At 34.4% G+C, this 14,178-nt stretch overlaps 1 protein-coding gene across 6 annotated transcripts; it reads right to left on the bottom strand.

The window, feature by feature from the left end:
* Nucleotides 1-677: 677 nt before the first annotated feature.
* Nucleotides 678-14,178, bottom strand: LOC18442855 (ras-related protein RABH1e). 6 transcript variants are annotated; one of them, XM_020672696.2, is made up of 7 exons: nt 13,885-14,178; nt 13,634-13,800; nt 5,775-5,845; nt 4,984-5,072; nt 4,474-4,585; nt 1,721-1,811; nt 678-1,163 (listed from the first exon to the last, which is right to left on the bottom strand). In XM_020672696.2, exons 2-7 carry the CDS (start codon nt 13,748-13,750, stop codon nt 1,020-1,022), a joined length of 624 nt encoding a protein of 207 aa, XP_020528355.1. In that variant the 5' UTR covers nt 13,751-13,800; nt 13,885-14,178; the 3' UTR covers nt 678-1,019. The 6 variants fall into 6 exon arrangements, with proteins under 6 accessions (XP_020528355.1, XP_088720919.1, XP_088720920.1 ...); XM_088864793.1 differs by having other exon boundaries at nt 5,675-5,845; nt 13,885-14,158; XM_088864794.1 differs by having other exon boundaries at nt 5,675-5,845; nt 13,950-14,024.

Here is a 14,178-nt window from a genome sequence, read left to right as displayed (position 1 = left end):
GACTGGGTCATGAGCTGAGTGAATGTAATGATAATGCCATGTGCCATGCTAAACGAGGACCAAGAACATCAATGGCATGTGGAGCGCATGAGATGATCAAGAAGAGAAGATCACTGAAAAGTTCAAAATACCAAGTTGAAATGGGGGGCTGGTTCACCATAATGTCATACCACTCCCCATTCCGCTCTATTTCCGTATCAATGACCTCCTCATCAATGAAATGAACACATGACCGTCAGATCCTATGAATACCTTTTTTTGACAGACTGTCAGATCATATGAATATTTATGTTGGGATTTACAGCTACAGGGAGACAAGCCACCTTGATTCCAGTGTGACAACACATTATGTCTGTGAGTTGAGATAGCAAAAAAATAAAGCTACATGAGAATGTATTTTGGTCATTGTAGCAACATTTCTTTCATAGTTCATGTCAGCGACCTATGATTACATGATGTTTGAGAGTTGAGATAGCAAAAAATTTATAACCAAAGCTATGAGAGTATGCTGATAATTTTGGAAAACACAGAAAATTTCTTTTCATGGTGGAAGTCATTGTACTAAGTTTAAGTTTTTTGCAAATGACATATTGTGCCATTCCTCAATGGAACCATAACTCTGGGTCTTTAGACTTTTTGAACAGAGTAGCAGATTATAGCTCTTTCGCAAAGGAAGAGAAGAAAAAAGGTATATGTATTATTGGCCTCTAGTCTTAGAGTAGCACCTGATTATGAGGAATATGGCATTCAACATGGAAAAAATAAAATCACATCTAACAATTCCCAAAAAGATAAAGCATCTTACATCTATAGTGAGGCCCTCAGGCTTCATTTAACTAAAAGAATGAACCAATCAACTAACCTCTCTATCAACCACTACAACCCAAGTGGTGCTCATAAACAGCCAAAATCTACAAGTCGAACTGCAGTACGAACTTAAGATCAACTATTGGCAAATCTCTTGGCAGTCACCAATGTTCTCTCTGCCCAACATAGAAGCTTCAGATGGCACTTTAAATTTAGCAATTACAGCCCCCTGGCTGTTGCTCCATTTGAGATGCATTTATTGTAGTCTTCAGATTCACATCTACCATGTCCTCTTGTTTTGTAGAAGACAGAGTCTCCATCCCCGGCAGTGCAGCAGCAATCTTACGAAAGAGTGGCTGCAAGTTTTTGCGAATATATGTACTAGCTCAAATTTATGAATATTTTACATGAACTTTTAGCCAAAGAATAGCATAGTCCATTGGAATATAGAAAACTGTAGTCTATAATTGTCAGAACATCAAAAGAAATGAGATAGAGAGAGAGAGAGAGAGAGAGAGAGAGAGAGAGGAAGGAAGGAGAGAAAGAGAGAGATTGGGGCCACCATTGGGGTCATGTCCTGTTTGGTGGTTCCCACAATCATCCCACCACACACCAATTCATCAAATGTTCACGACCAATGATCTGTAACTTTCCATTGTTCATTGATGATTGCCTGATTGGATAAGGTATAATTTGCTGACTTTATGGGAAGGTATCCAGAGATGATATTTAATTTGTTTTTCGCAGATAGTGATATTAATTAACTTTCTTAAAATTATGAATTTTATTATGAAACAATTACTTCACAAGGAGAAAAAACTAGTCGAAATGCAGAGTGAAGCATAAGTATCATGCTATTGATAGTACGTAGTAACTCATGAAAAGAAAGTGTCATATAGTATAGATGATGCACCTTGATATTTAAACCTGCTTTGGCACTGGTCTCAATGAACATCACCCCGAGGTCATGGGCCTTGGCATCCCCTTCCTCTACAGAAACTTGCCTATGTGATAGAAAGAAAGAACATAAAAGGGAAATGATTGTAGTTAACAAAATATAAGTCAGAAAGAACAAAGAAAAGTAGAAAAACAGGGTGGCAGTGTTACAAAAAGTATAATCAACGGTAAAATCATTTAAATTATAAAACATATCAATAATGTTGAGAAGATGGTCTGTACTTTGCGGAACTCTAGGGTGTTCCGTAGACTGTTCTCTTGTTTCAGTTTCAACATTTTATCGTAAAGTATAACCACAATTTAAAAATAGGGTTCAACTCTCCTTTGACCCCTACTGAGTCCACTGATTCTCTTAAGAATCAGATCTCTCCAAGATGACACAGATCAGAGCTATCCTGAGTCCCAACCGGAGTTAATCTTTTTGAACTGACTGTAGCCTCTATTAGAATCTACAGCGCATAATCTAAATACCTATATTTTCACCTTCTAGAAGAATATTTTGCACTGCAAATTCAGGATCCAGTGCCCGACAAGAACCAAGCATAACATTCATATACAAAGCAACACTTTATCAACATAGAGAGAATCTACTTATTTGAAAAGTGGGGTCACTAATGGTCATGCATTTAACTTAATCTATGTGTCTATGAATCCCAAACAGGAATCAATGAATAGGCCTCATAACTATTTTTTACAACTGTAATGGTAGCCAAATAGGACTATGAGTGATGACATGGGTCTCTCCAACTGCAAGTCATTCAAGAAGGGAGGTCCAAGAATGGGACCCATGGTTCCACTAGAGTTATCTTAGAGGGGGACAGGCTCAAGAAGAACCCACTCATGTGGGCCCTACTGGATTTAGTTTCTAATAAATTTTTATTTGATTGGTTTGGCTTTTGGTTAGAGTCAAAGTTAATTAGGTTCAGTTTCCTTATGTTTTAGCATCCTCGTTATTTGGGGTTTCGTTATTTTGTTTGATGTTTTGGTTAAGTTTGAGTTTACCTGGAGACCACATAAGGAAGGATTAGGAGTGAAAAAAGCTACTATTAGTTACAAGCAAGGGACCAATGAACAAACCATGCTTTGGTTACTGAAATTGCTTCTTCGCAAGTTCTACTTAGGTTGATTCCATCTTGCAATGCCGATTCCACAAAACTCATTTTGGTATGCTGCTGATTCCATTCTGTTCTAGGTTATTTTACTCATGTTGTATTCATGCCATTTCTCATCTGTGTGCATTCTTTCACACCAATCACCCATTGCACTCTCTAGAATCCACACCATTTCCGGATAAATCCTAATCCACACCATCCAATCTCACCACATCTATAAACCTTGTCCCCAACCCTCTAATACAAACCCGTCATAATCTAACACAAATTGCCTCAGACTTTCCAACCCTGGTTCCTTCCATATCCATCACACCACCTCTCAACTCATCTCCCCAAAGCCAAGCCAACTTGCATGCATCCAACCATGTCATACCCTAGCTAATCTAAATCCCAAGTGACCCTAAACCCATCCACATCTCACCAATACAACCTACCCTAGCTTCTTACAAAATTCAATCGCCAAACATGACCAGACATATGCAGGATCACCTTTACAGTCCATAGCGAGGAGATCCATTCGGACAAACCACTAATTAGATGGAGACAGCATCCATCAAAGAAGAAACACAAACAAAGCAGTGAATTAGATTTTAGATATATAAATAATGTCCTAAATGCTCAAAACAAAAAAAGTATAAATAATGTCCTAGGATTAGAAAAGAAATCAAATTGAAGTATATAAAAATTACAGAATATTCAAATCTTGCCCAGTATATTGGTGCATACGTGAAACCTGCAACCACAACGGACTCATTGTTCCAACCATTTGGACTGGGAACTGGTCCTAAAATCTCTGGACTGGTCAAAATGTTTTGAATTTACCTGTTTAACTGGTTCAAACTGGTTTTTGACCAGTTTGTCTATTTTTTTATCTATACTTTCAGACTAGTTTGATCGGTGAACTGGCTAGTACTAGTGATTTGGACCGGACCAGTGCGCTCGCCTCTTCGATGACCGGTCTATCCATGATAACAATGCTCACCAGAAACTTTGGATGAGAGAACTATGAGCAAGAAATCACATTGTTACACTCAAAGTTCTTTTCTATATCAAACATCGTCTTGCAAAGGGTTATTATTATTGCTCTCTAATTTATTTTCGATACCAAATTTTTAGGCATTCATAACCAATAAGTTATAATTTGTCATACACAGCTGCTATATGGAATGCCATCATTGTGGATCTCATATTTCACCCCATTATTTGTCATAAATATTGATTGCGGATAGAAGAACCTCAAAGAACAACAAATTTTGTTTTCAAAGACTGCAAAGATGCTAGTAATCATTAATCCGCCAAAGCGTACTGGCATAATTACATGAAATATAGAGGAAACAAAAGAAATGGACAAGATGAAGTATGCTTTGTTGTACTCCAAGAGGCATCCACTGTCTGTTCCTGATGATGGACTGCAGAGGTATACAGTACAGAGATAACTGACCCAGAGGAACCCCTTAAAGTTACATCTCCACTGTCATATAATAGCAATGTATAGCGCATGATCTGTGGAGTACCACACACCATAGACCATTGGATTATGGCATTCCTTTCCAAAAAACATGCAAGAGCAATGAGTTCTGGTATAGTTAGCCATTACCTTTTGTCAACAAGATCGGTTTTGTTTCCAACTAGGACAATAATGACATCACTACCACGCTCAGTACGTACTTCCTCAATCCACTTCGGAGTGTTTAGAAAAGACTGGCGATCTGGATATCAAAAGGATAGGATAGGAAACAATAAGAACTAGAAAGTTAGGTGGGAAAGAATGTCAGGTATAATATAATCCAATGGACATAGAAAAGCATAGCCGATTGCGATCATCACCATTGAATGAAATAATGTGAAATCCTGCATCACTATCCACCACCACCAACCATCATTTCATAGAATTACAGTAACACAAAAAAGAAATGATAAATAGTTGCAAAAATTATCAGAGCTTCTCTCCATTGGTTATGGTTGTGCTGTAAAATTATGAGTCCTTTAATAGTGTGACACCATTAAACAGGAACAGAAAATGTAGCCCTTATATAAACGTAACCATCTAAAATAGGACTCTATAAATTAAATAGGAGCATATGAATTAAATAGACCCACAACTCACTTGCAACGTCATACGCGATAACAGCAACAGAAGAATCCCGAATGTAGCTTGGAATGAGGCTCCTAAACCTCTCCTGCCCAGCAGTATCCCTATAACAATATCAGTTAGAAACTGCATGTAGCTTCAACACAGATCCCCAATTAACATTATCATGGCATAAAATATTAATGATCGAGAATACGTAATATTTTTTATATGGCTCTAGATATGTGATTTTCATAAATATATGGCACTTTGTTCTTTCTCCTTGAATAATTCACCTCAAAAGCTATATTAGCATGTGAAATTACAAACGAGATACAGCAGACATATATGCGTAGTTTTGGAGGCCAAGCATGCATTTCTTAGCCATGTAAGAATATATCATAATAATGAAAAAAATGTAGCTCTTTGTGCTCACTATGTATGTACCACCCAAAATTACAAAATAACTAAGAGACACGAGCAATTAACTAATAATAGCTCTTTGCGTTCACACCTTTCACCAAGCCATTGACCAGCCAATTATGAGAACAAAATATAAATGAAAGGAAACTTTCAAACATAGGATTCGCTAAGTCTGTAAACATGCCATCGCACATTCCACTGGTTGGTAGGTTACTAACTCATTCAAGAGGCAGAGATCAACAGAATGGTAACGTACGCTGTAAGAGAGAGTGATGTAACTAATTATGGATTATGGGGTCATTACCATCCATCAGAATGATATATGGTGGTTAAGAAAGAGCGGTACCACCAGAAGAAAGCATGGCCCAATGGTGGTCTCACAACTATAGAACAAACATATTTACCAAAGTTGCAGGCGGACTGTCCTATCTTCAAGGTACATCGTCTTTGACAGAAAGTCAATCCCAATTGTAGCCTGCAATTCGAATGGTACAAGAACGTTCAAGACAAGTAGGAGTAACACAATAATAACTTGAAAAGCAAAAGGAGCAAGAGTTTGCTTTCCATAACATAAATTTAATAGGAGTTTGTATTCATAAAATGGCATCCAAAATAAAGGACTCATCATGAGAGAGACAAATTCCATATCTATCTATCTATTATCTATTATATATATTAAGCGAGAGCAACATCCCTCTTATTATCGCGCCACGTGTCTTTTTTCATTCAATTCTTTTCCCTCTCTCCCTCCCACATTTCTACACACTCTCTCTCTCTTTTATTTCTCTTAATTTACTTTTATTTTCCATCTTTCATATGTTTCTCCATTATCTATCTCTCTTTCCATCCTACATACATGCAAATACATAAAATATGCTAATTCCTTTAGCTGTGTGATGATACATCATCATCTATCCATCTCTCCCACGTTTTTATATTAGCTCTCTCTCTCTCTCTCTCCATCCTATATGCATGAAAATACATACAAATACGTAACTCCTTCGGTTGTATGATGACACCTCATCTTCTCTCTCTCTTAATTAAAACAAACTTAATTTACTCCCAGTTTATGGATTTCAGGTTCTCCTCTAGAGACAAATATCATGGTCCTCCAGACCATTATACAACTATTACTCTATGGTGCATAGGGGTAATCTCTCGCACATGTACACGCTTCACCCTCATTGGCGAATCGCAAAACGGCTATCTATGTAAATACCGTGTGATGATATAACAATGAGGTTTTAGCCCAGTCTCTAAAGGCTATTCATCACACGCAAGGGCCACACGGTCCCTCGGCTCTCATCCAAGCATACACTGACCTCATCAACGGTTAACCCACTAAACCTTTCTCGGTTAGATCCCTGCCCAGATATCTTGGGTTTTTTTAAAACCTCAGCTGGCCTAGCTCATCGAGCCTAGTCCGAGTATCAGCAAATAACATTTGCCTAGAATGGTCCACAAAAGGACCGCACGCCCATTGAGTTTATGTTAGGCTTTTAAAGGCCACATAAATCCAACATCTCCAACTTGGCCTTAGAAGCCTTACAATCTCTCTTCCTCACTTTCTCTCATTTCCATTTCCCTTACATGCTTTGTAAAAACATTTGCAGCTAGCCTTTTTGTGAGTGGATCAGCTATCATCACCTCGGTAGGTATGTAGTTGATGTCGATCTCTCCATACTGCAGCTCGTTGCGCTGACGATTGAAGAAGGGCTTTATATGCTTGGAATTTTTATGAAATCTGGGCTCCTTAAATAGGCATATAGCAGCCATATTGTCACAGTAGAGTCTCACAGCCCCACACTATATTGGTTTGAAATCAAGTTGATTAAGAAATTTCCTAATCCATACAGCTTCTTTGGCTGTCAAGCAACGTGCCACGTATTATGATTCCATAGTGGACAACGCTACTACATCTTGTTTCTTTGACTTCCAAAAACAGTCCCTCCTCCAAGCATGAACACATATCCAGATGTTGACTTCGCATCATCTGGATCCCCTTGATAGCTTGCATCGGAATATCCTTCAAGAGCGATTTCTGATCCTCCCCCATATGTAAGTACGTAGTTCACAGTACCTTTCAAGTATCTCAAAATTCTCTCGACTGCTTTCCAATGTTTCACTCCTGAATTGCATTAGAACCGGCTAACCTTGCTCATGAAGAAATTCAAGTTAGGTTTTGTCCCCGTCATTGCATACATAAGGGATCCCACTGCACTTCTATATGGTACTCTCTCCATAATTTTTGTTTCCTCTACGATGTCGTCACTAGGGCACATTTTATTACTAAGTTTGTTTTCTTGTCAAGCAGGGTTGTCATGGGCTTACATTTATCCATGTCAAATTTTTCCAACACCTTCTTGCAATAAGTCTCATTCTCATTCTCTCTCTCTCCCTACATGCATACAAAGGCATAAAATAGGTAACCTTTTTTTTTAGTATGATGACACATCATCTTCTAGGTAACTCCTTTTTTAATGTGGTGACATCTTATCTTCCCTCTTTCCCCAATTTAAGTAAATTCCTTTCTCTCCCCAATTTAAATAAATTCATGTTTCTCTCGCCATGATTTACTCTCACTCCCTTCCACATTTATCTCTCCTATTTTCTCTTCCCGTCCCAGATATCTCTCTCCTACATATCTCTCTCCCATCTTTCTCCTTCCTACTTTTTCTCTCCCCCTCTCACAATTCTTCTACACATATTACTCTCACACACACACACATGCACGCCACAACTCTCTCTCTCAACTTTTAACCTGTGCTTCACACACAACAAATGTGACTATGCTAATACTCTTCAAGGCAAACATATTTTTTTCTTCTACATAGGTATGTTGATTTCCATTTTTTTTTGATATTGTATATTGTCTGGATTTCTGTTTCTTCTTATTTGTTTTTTGTTTTTCTTTTCCAAGAACCCATAGTTGAGGCCCATCAGAAGCAAGAAAGATGAATGTAGCAGCCGCCTTGGCTACTTTGAGAGAACCTAAATGAGCCTTCATTTGGCTGCTCATTGGATATTAGATTTCTTTGGTATTACGTTTGCTTAGAAGTGTGTATAGTGTTTAATATAAGAACTAAATAATTTTAATTGTTTATCGGTTGTACTTCTATATGTTCAATGAAATTATACAGGACAATCATATTTTTTTCTCTACATAAGTATGTTGATTTCTATTTTCTTTTAATATGGTATATTGTCTGGATTTCTGTTTTTTCTTTTCTTTTGTTTTTTTTCTAAGAACCCATAGATGAAGCCCAACTAGACCATGGAAGAAGCAAAAAAGACCAACTAGACGCCATGGAAGAAGCAAAAAAGATGTATATAGCAGCCTTGGCTACTTTGAGAGAAAACCTAGATAAGCTTTCATTTCGCTGCTTATTGAATATTAGAGTTGTTCAGTATTACTTTTGGTTAGAATGTGTGTAGTGCTTAATGTAAGAACTAAATAATTTTAATTGGTTATCGGTTGTACTTCTATATGTGAAATGAAGTTATGCTCATATATGATAAAATACACCCTAATAAAATGTATTAATTGTCATGCTTGGACCCATGCAACATTTCATGAAGATGAGTGAATGTTATATCATTATCTTTGCATTAAGTGAATTTTCATTTTTTATGTGATACTCATTGTTTAATTGCAGCAATTTATTTTTTTGATATATGAATCATACAAGTATAACGTATTTTTAAGAAAATAATAAACTCCTAGTAATAAATATATTTAATACTACAATTGTAACTATTTAGTTATAAATACTAATAGAAACAAAAATAAATTAGTTTTATTATAATTTTCAAGAACAATTATTGAATTATTATTAAATATATAATAATATCATACTAAAATTGTCTCACGTTTTTTTCTCTATTCTCTCTCTTCACCAATATTCTTATATACCTACTCTCTCTCCTAATAAATCATCTTTCTTAAAATTTCTTTCCTATTTTATCTCTCCTAATAAATCTCCTTCCCCCTACCATTTTCTTTATCTTCTATCTCCTCACCAATATTATAACATACCTCCACTCTCTCTCTTTCCTAATAAATCAACTTTCCAAAAATTTCTCTACCTCTCCCCCACATTTCAAAACTTCTCTTTGTCATAACTTCCATTTACACATATTATACTTTATTTTCTTCGATATTTCAAAAAAAAAAAATTTCTATTTAGTGAGGGGTTGAATGTATGATATAAAATATAGCCTTCTATCTCATGCAATTTTCTTTCATATATTCGAAACCATTAATGTTATTTGCTTTCAATTTTAAAGAACTTTTTTATATTTTGTGTAAAAATTATTTAATTTATATTAATGAATGATATTATCGTAAATGCAAAAAATAAGAAAAAAAACATAATTATAATTAATCATAAATACAAATTAGAGAGGTACTAACATAATTGAAATTATTTTGTAGAAATAACTACCTCAAAATCAAATCACATCAGTAAATAAAAAATTTTAAAATTATAGTATCACTATGATTAATAATTGCAAAAAAAAAAAAGAAAAAAAAAAACTCTTCCGATTTGCTTTATTCATTTCTAGTTTTCTTCTTCTATTTATTTCATTTTCTATCTGTACTTTCTTTATAATTTTCAAAATTCAAAATAAAATTAAAAAAAAAGAAAAATTTTACTATCATAAAAGGAGGAAAATATATAATACCAACATTATGATTAGTTTTCATTGCAATAGAGACATGTTTATTATAATTTTATTATATGTATCATGTGACATATTTTTGTATTTTCATATTCTCTAATTTTTTAATAAGTTTTACTTATCAGTGAATAATATATGTACTTTTGTAATTAAAAATAAAATTAATTATATGAAAACTAATATAAAAATAATATAATAAAAAATATTAAAAACCGAAAAATAATTAATAATAATACAAATTATATAAGTTAATGATATAATAAAACTTATACTACTAAATGAAAAAAAGAAAAAGATAATTTCTTTATTGTTTTTCTTTTTTGCATCTTTAGTTTTGTTAATTTATCAAAATAATACTAGCTTATATATAAATAATATATATTAATATAAGTAAAACTAATTTAGTGCATGATATAATTAAAAATAAAAAAACATAATAACGAAGTTTTTGGGCTTTGATTTGACCCATAAATATGCAGAATACATTAAATTATAATAAGAGAAAAATATTCATATTTTTGTATTGATTATATTGCTTCTTAATTATTTTTATCTAAGATCAGCAAAGTAGATCTATCTTCTCTCTCTATAATTATGTGAATATGGATCTATTAAAAGCTCTCTCTCTATATATAATCGAAAGTCCTTTTAATATAATATTTCAAAATAAAAAAAATATGAATTGAACTACTAGTTGATACTCTGAAAAAGATAAAGCATTAATATATCATCATCCAAGCCTCATCCCAATTATTCAGGGTCAGCAACATGAATCCCATACTGCCATTCCACTCTATCAAGGGCTATACCCTTAGTAAGACCATAAATAACCATCTCTTTTCTCACTACTTTAATCCATGCCATTTGAAGCCTTCTACTTCAAACCAAATTACCCCTCCTAACTAGTATTGTTCTAGGTTGATGCTGCAAGTGATCAGAGCATGTAAATCTACTTTCCCTCATTTTTATCACCTATGGGAGCTACCCCTAAGTTCCCCGAAAGTATGCAATCCAAATTCTATCATTCTTTTTCTTATCACTCATCCATCTCAACATCCTCATCTCAACTACACTTATTTTATGAATATGTTGTTTCTTGAACCGTCCCATGAAGCATGTCTGCTCTTACAGCCGTCATATAGAACTTTCTCTTTATTTAAATTAGTATGCGATGAGCACACAAGACTCTAGAAGTAGATCTCCACTTCGTCCACACAGCTCTAATTCTATGAGCAATATCTTCCTTAATCGCTCCTTTCTCATAGATTATCGATCCCAAGATATCAAAAATAATCTCTTTTACATACTTTTCGACCATCAATCTTAACTAATTACTCATTTCTAGTCCTATTATTATTAAACTTGCATTCCATATATTTTGTCTTTGACCAGCTAATTATAAAACCTTTAGATTCTAAAGCACCCTTCCAAAGTTATAACTTTGAGTTCATGCCGTTTGAAGCATTAACATATGACATACTTAAAACATTTGCTTGTGATAAAATAGGATTTGACATAACTGCAAAATAACTACATAAAAAAAATTCAAGGTTAGTTTTGATTTTTAGCAGAGTGAACAAATTCTGAATCCACTGGCCTTAGTGAATCCACTATATCAACACAGGCATTTTTGAAGTGTTTATCTGAGAATTGGCTCAAGCTATAGAAGTCCTAGTTTTAGCAATTCTTATGGAACTTAAAAAGATAGTGAGAAGGAATGACTGAGGACAATTACTTTCATCATTCAGAACTCTGCATAATTCGATAAGTTGGTGTGAATCATGAATATTTTGAAATCAATATTAAACAATCATAAGAGTTTCAGATGTGATCATTGGACCATAGCATATTTTCTTCATAAATTATTTTGCTTTGCAGTCACCTTTTGTTATGCATCTTCAATGGGTGATGAAGTCCCTTAACTCAAGGTTCACGCCCAGCATATAGTGGATACTTTACCTAATCGATTACTACACCCTATTTAGTTGGAGCAATACAAGAAATTAAGCACGGAGGAATGAACTTTGATAATGATCTGTCATTTACATAAATGCCAAATGTATGATCCAAAAGCATAAGCATTAAGAGAAAAAAACACCAGAAACTCTATAGTATGATGATACACAAACAGTAATTCAAACTATACTGATTCAATACACAGCTAGATTTCATTTCCCCAAAGTTATAGGATTCACAATTATTCTCTAACGCAATTAGATTATCACGAGACCTTAATGCTCAGTGAAATTATCAAACTTGAGCAGACTTCATCCTGGAATTTGAAAGCCACATCATATAAGCTTCAACAAAAGATTTTAACCGACCTCACAGGAGTGCGGTTTCTATAGAGCTGAGGCTCTAAACAATCACATTAGAGCCCACCTTCACATAGCGTAAAGAAATATGGTTTCAATATTGGAAAGTTTTGTGATAGCTTTAAATTATATTTTCATCTTTAGTAGTAAAATTTAAAGCTTCAAAAATAGTGATCGAGCAAATCAATGAAAACTTGAAAATCTTAAAAATTGACGGTCCAAAAATACGTTACAAGATGCCTATTTCCAAAAGTTGAAATCCATTTTTTTCTCATGTCCATGCATCTTGATGTTGAGAGGATCAATTTGATGATATTTGAAAGTTAAAAGCCTAGGCTCCATATAAACTTTTCCCTTATTTACAATAATACCAATATCTTTAAACTCAACTCGGGCCTCAAACTCGTCCCTGGCCCGAGCAGAGTAACTCAGCCAAATCCGAGTGGACTCAGCCGACTCAAGTACAAGACCAAATTTTGTAAAAAGTGTGCTAAAAACAATTAAAAATCAGAAAAAAGTAAAATAAGTAATAGAAATTATTAAAATTCTATAAAAGTCCAAAAGAGTATGTAAACAAAGGATTACTAAAAAATTTGATTTATAGCTTGAAATATTTCAGAAAAATAAAAAATTGGAGCATCACAAAAAAACCATCTAAATCATATAAAAATGTATTTATATTGAAGATTTCTGAACAAAATTATGGTTTTTAAAAGGTTTTAATGAGGAGCAAGTTGGTCCTCGGAACTTGCCTCACCCAAGTCCTTGTACATTGATTAATATATCCAAGGGACGACCAAAAAAAATAAATAAAGCACCAATTTCCGTGAATAAAATTCAATTCATGAGAGTGAAATCACACGTATTTTGATTGATGCACTAAAAAAAAAGGCATGCTAAATACATACACCCATGAATCAAATCCAAATTGTAATCCAAATTCATAATGCTTCATGAAAGCACGATCAGAGACAATGCCAACAAGCACAAACGTTTGATATCAGGGGAAAATAAATAAATTTTCAAGAATTTTGTAGAATTACCAAGGTAAAAGTGGTAAAATTTTCTACATATATTAGAATTCAGATACACATTGTTCAAAGGGTTTCAATAAGAGGCTATACTGGATTCAAGTACAAAAAATTCAACATAACAAAGAGAAATTCTAAATGGATGAAATTATGAAATCACTAAAGAAATTAAAACGACAGAGAAGAACAGGAATTGCAGAGAAAATAAGAGAGAAGGAAGAATGGGAACAGAACCTGGTAAGTGTTGTCGAACTTGTCATACATAAATCGGGTGATAATGCTGGTTTTCCCAACCGATTGATCCCCCAAGAAAACCAGTTTGTATTTCGCTAGAGGAGAAACAGTAACCATGACTGATTCTTTCACCCTCTCGCTCTCTATCTTTCAATTCTGTGCAATCTCTGTACAAATCAAATGAATGGGTGGTCAGGAATCCAGAGAGAGAGAGAACGGATTCTTAGAGAGAGAGATTTCCGTTTCAGTACACTGCAATAAGAGAGGATCGATGCAGTAGAGAGAGAGGACGCGCTGAACTTGAAACGGTCAACACCTTCAAACTGAAGTTTCTGACTGGTAATTTGATACGAGCAAAGAGTACTCCAGCGGCATCATACTGTGCAGCGCTAAGACCTATTTACGATTTTTTTTGCTTGTTATCTAGAATTTTGGGGACAGTTTGTACAAAGAAAAAAGTTTATACAAGGTTGCAAATTTATATTATAAAAGTAAGGTCCACCTCAAAAATATAGTAGAAAAGACTCTTCCAAAGTTAGAAGACC

This window comes from Amborella trichopoda, chromosome 4 (genome assembly GCF_054954075.1).
Source record: "Amborella trichopoda isolate Santa Cruz 75 chromosome 4, AtrichopodaSantaCruz75HAP2 v2.0, whole genome shotgun sequence".
Classification (NCBI taxonomy): Eukaryota; Viridiplantae; Streptophyta; class Magnoliopsida; order Amborellales; family Amborellaceae; genus Amborella; species Amborella trichopoda.
Note: the sequence above shows the minus strand (reverse complement) of the source record. Positions and strands in the feature narration are given on the sequence as shown.

What these genes read in the sequence shown, in the direction of transcription:
- LOC18442855 (XM_088864793.1), bottom strand. Translation starts at nt 13,659, where the DNA reads ATGACAAGTTCGACAACACTTACCAG. An exon ending in AGTTCGACAACACTTACCAG is followed by an intron (nt 5,846 to 13,633) that starts GTTCTGTTCCCA and finishes TTCGAATTGCAG; the next exon opens with GCTACAATTGGGATTGACTT. An exon ending in ACCGATCTTGTTGACAAAAG is followed by an intron (nt 1,812 to 4,473) that starts GTAATGGCTAAC and finishes TCTATCACATAG; the next exon opens with GCAAGTTTCTGTAGAGGAAG.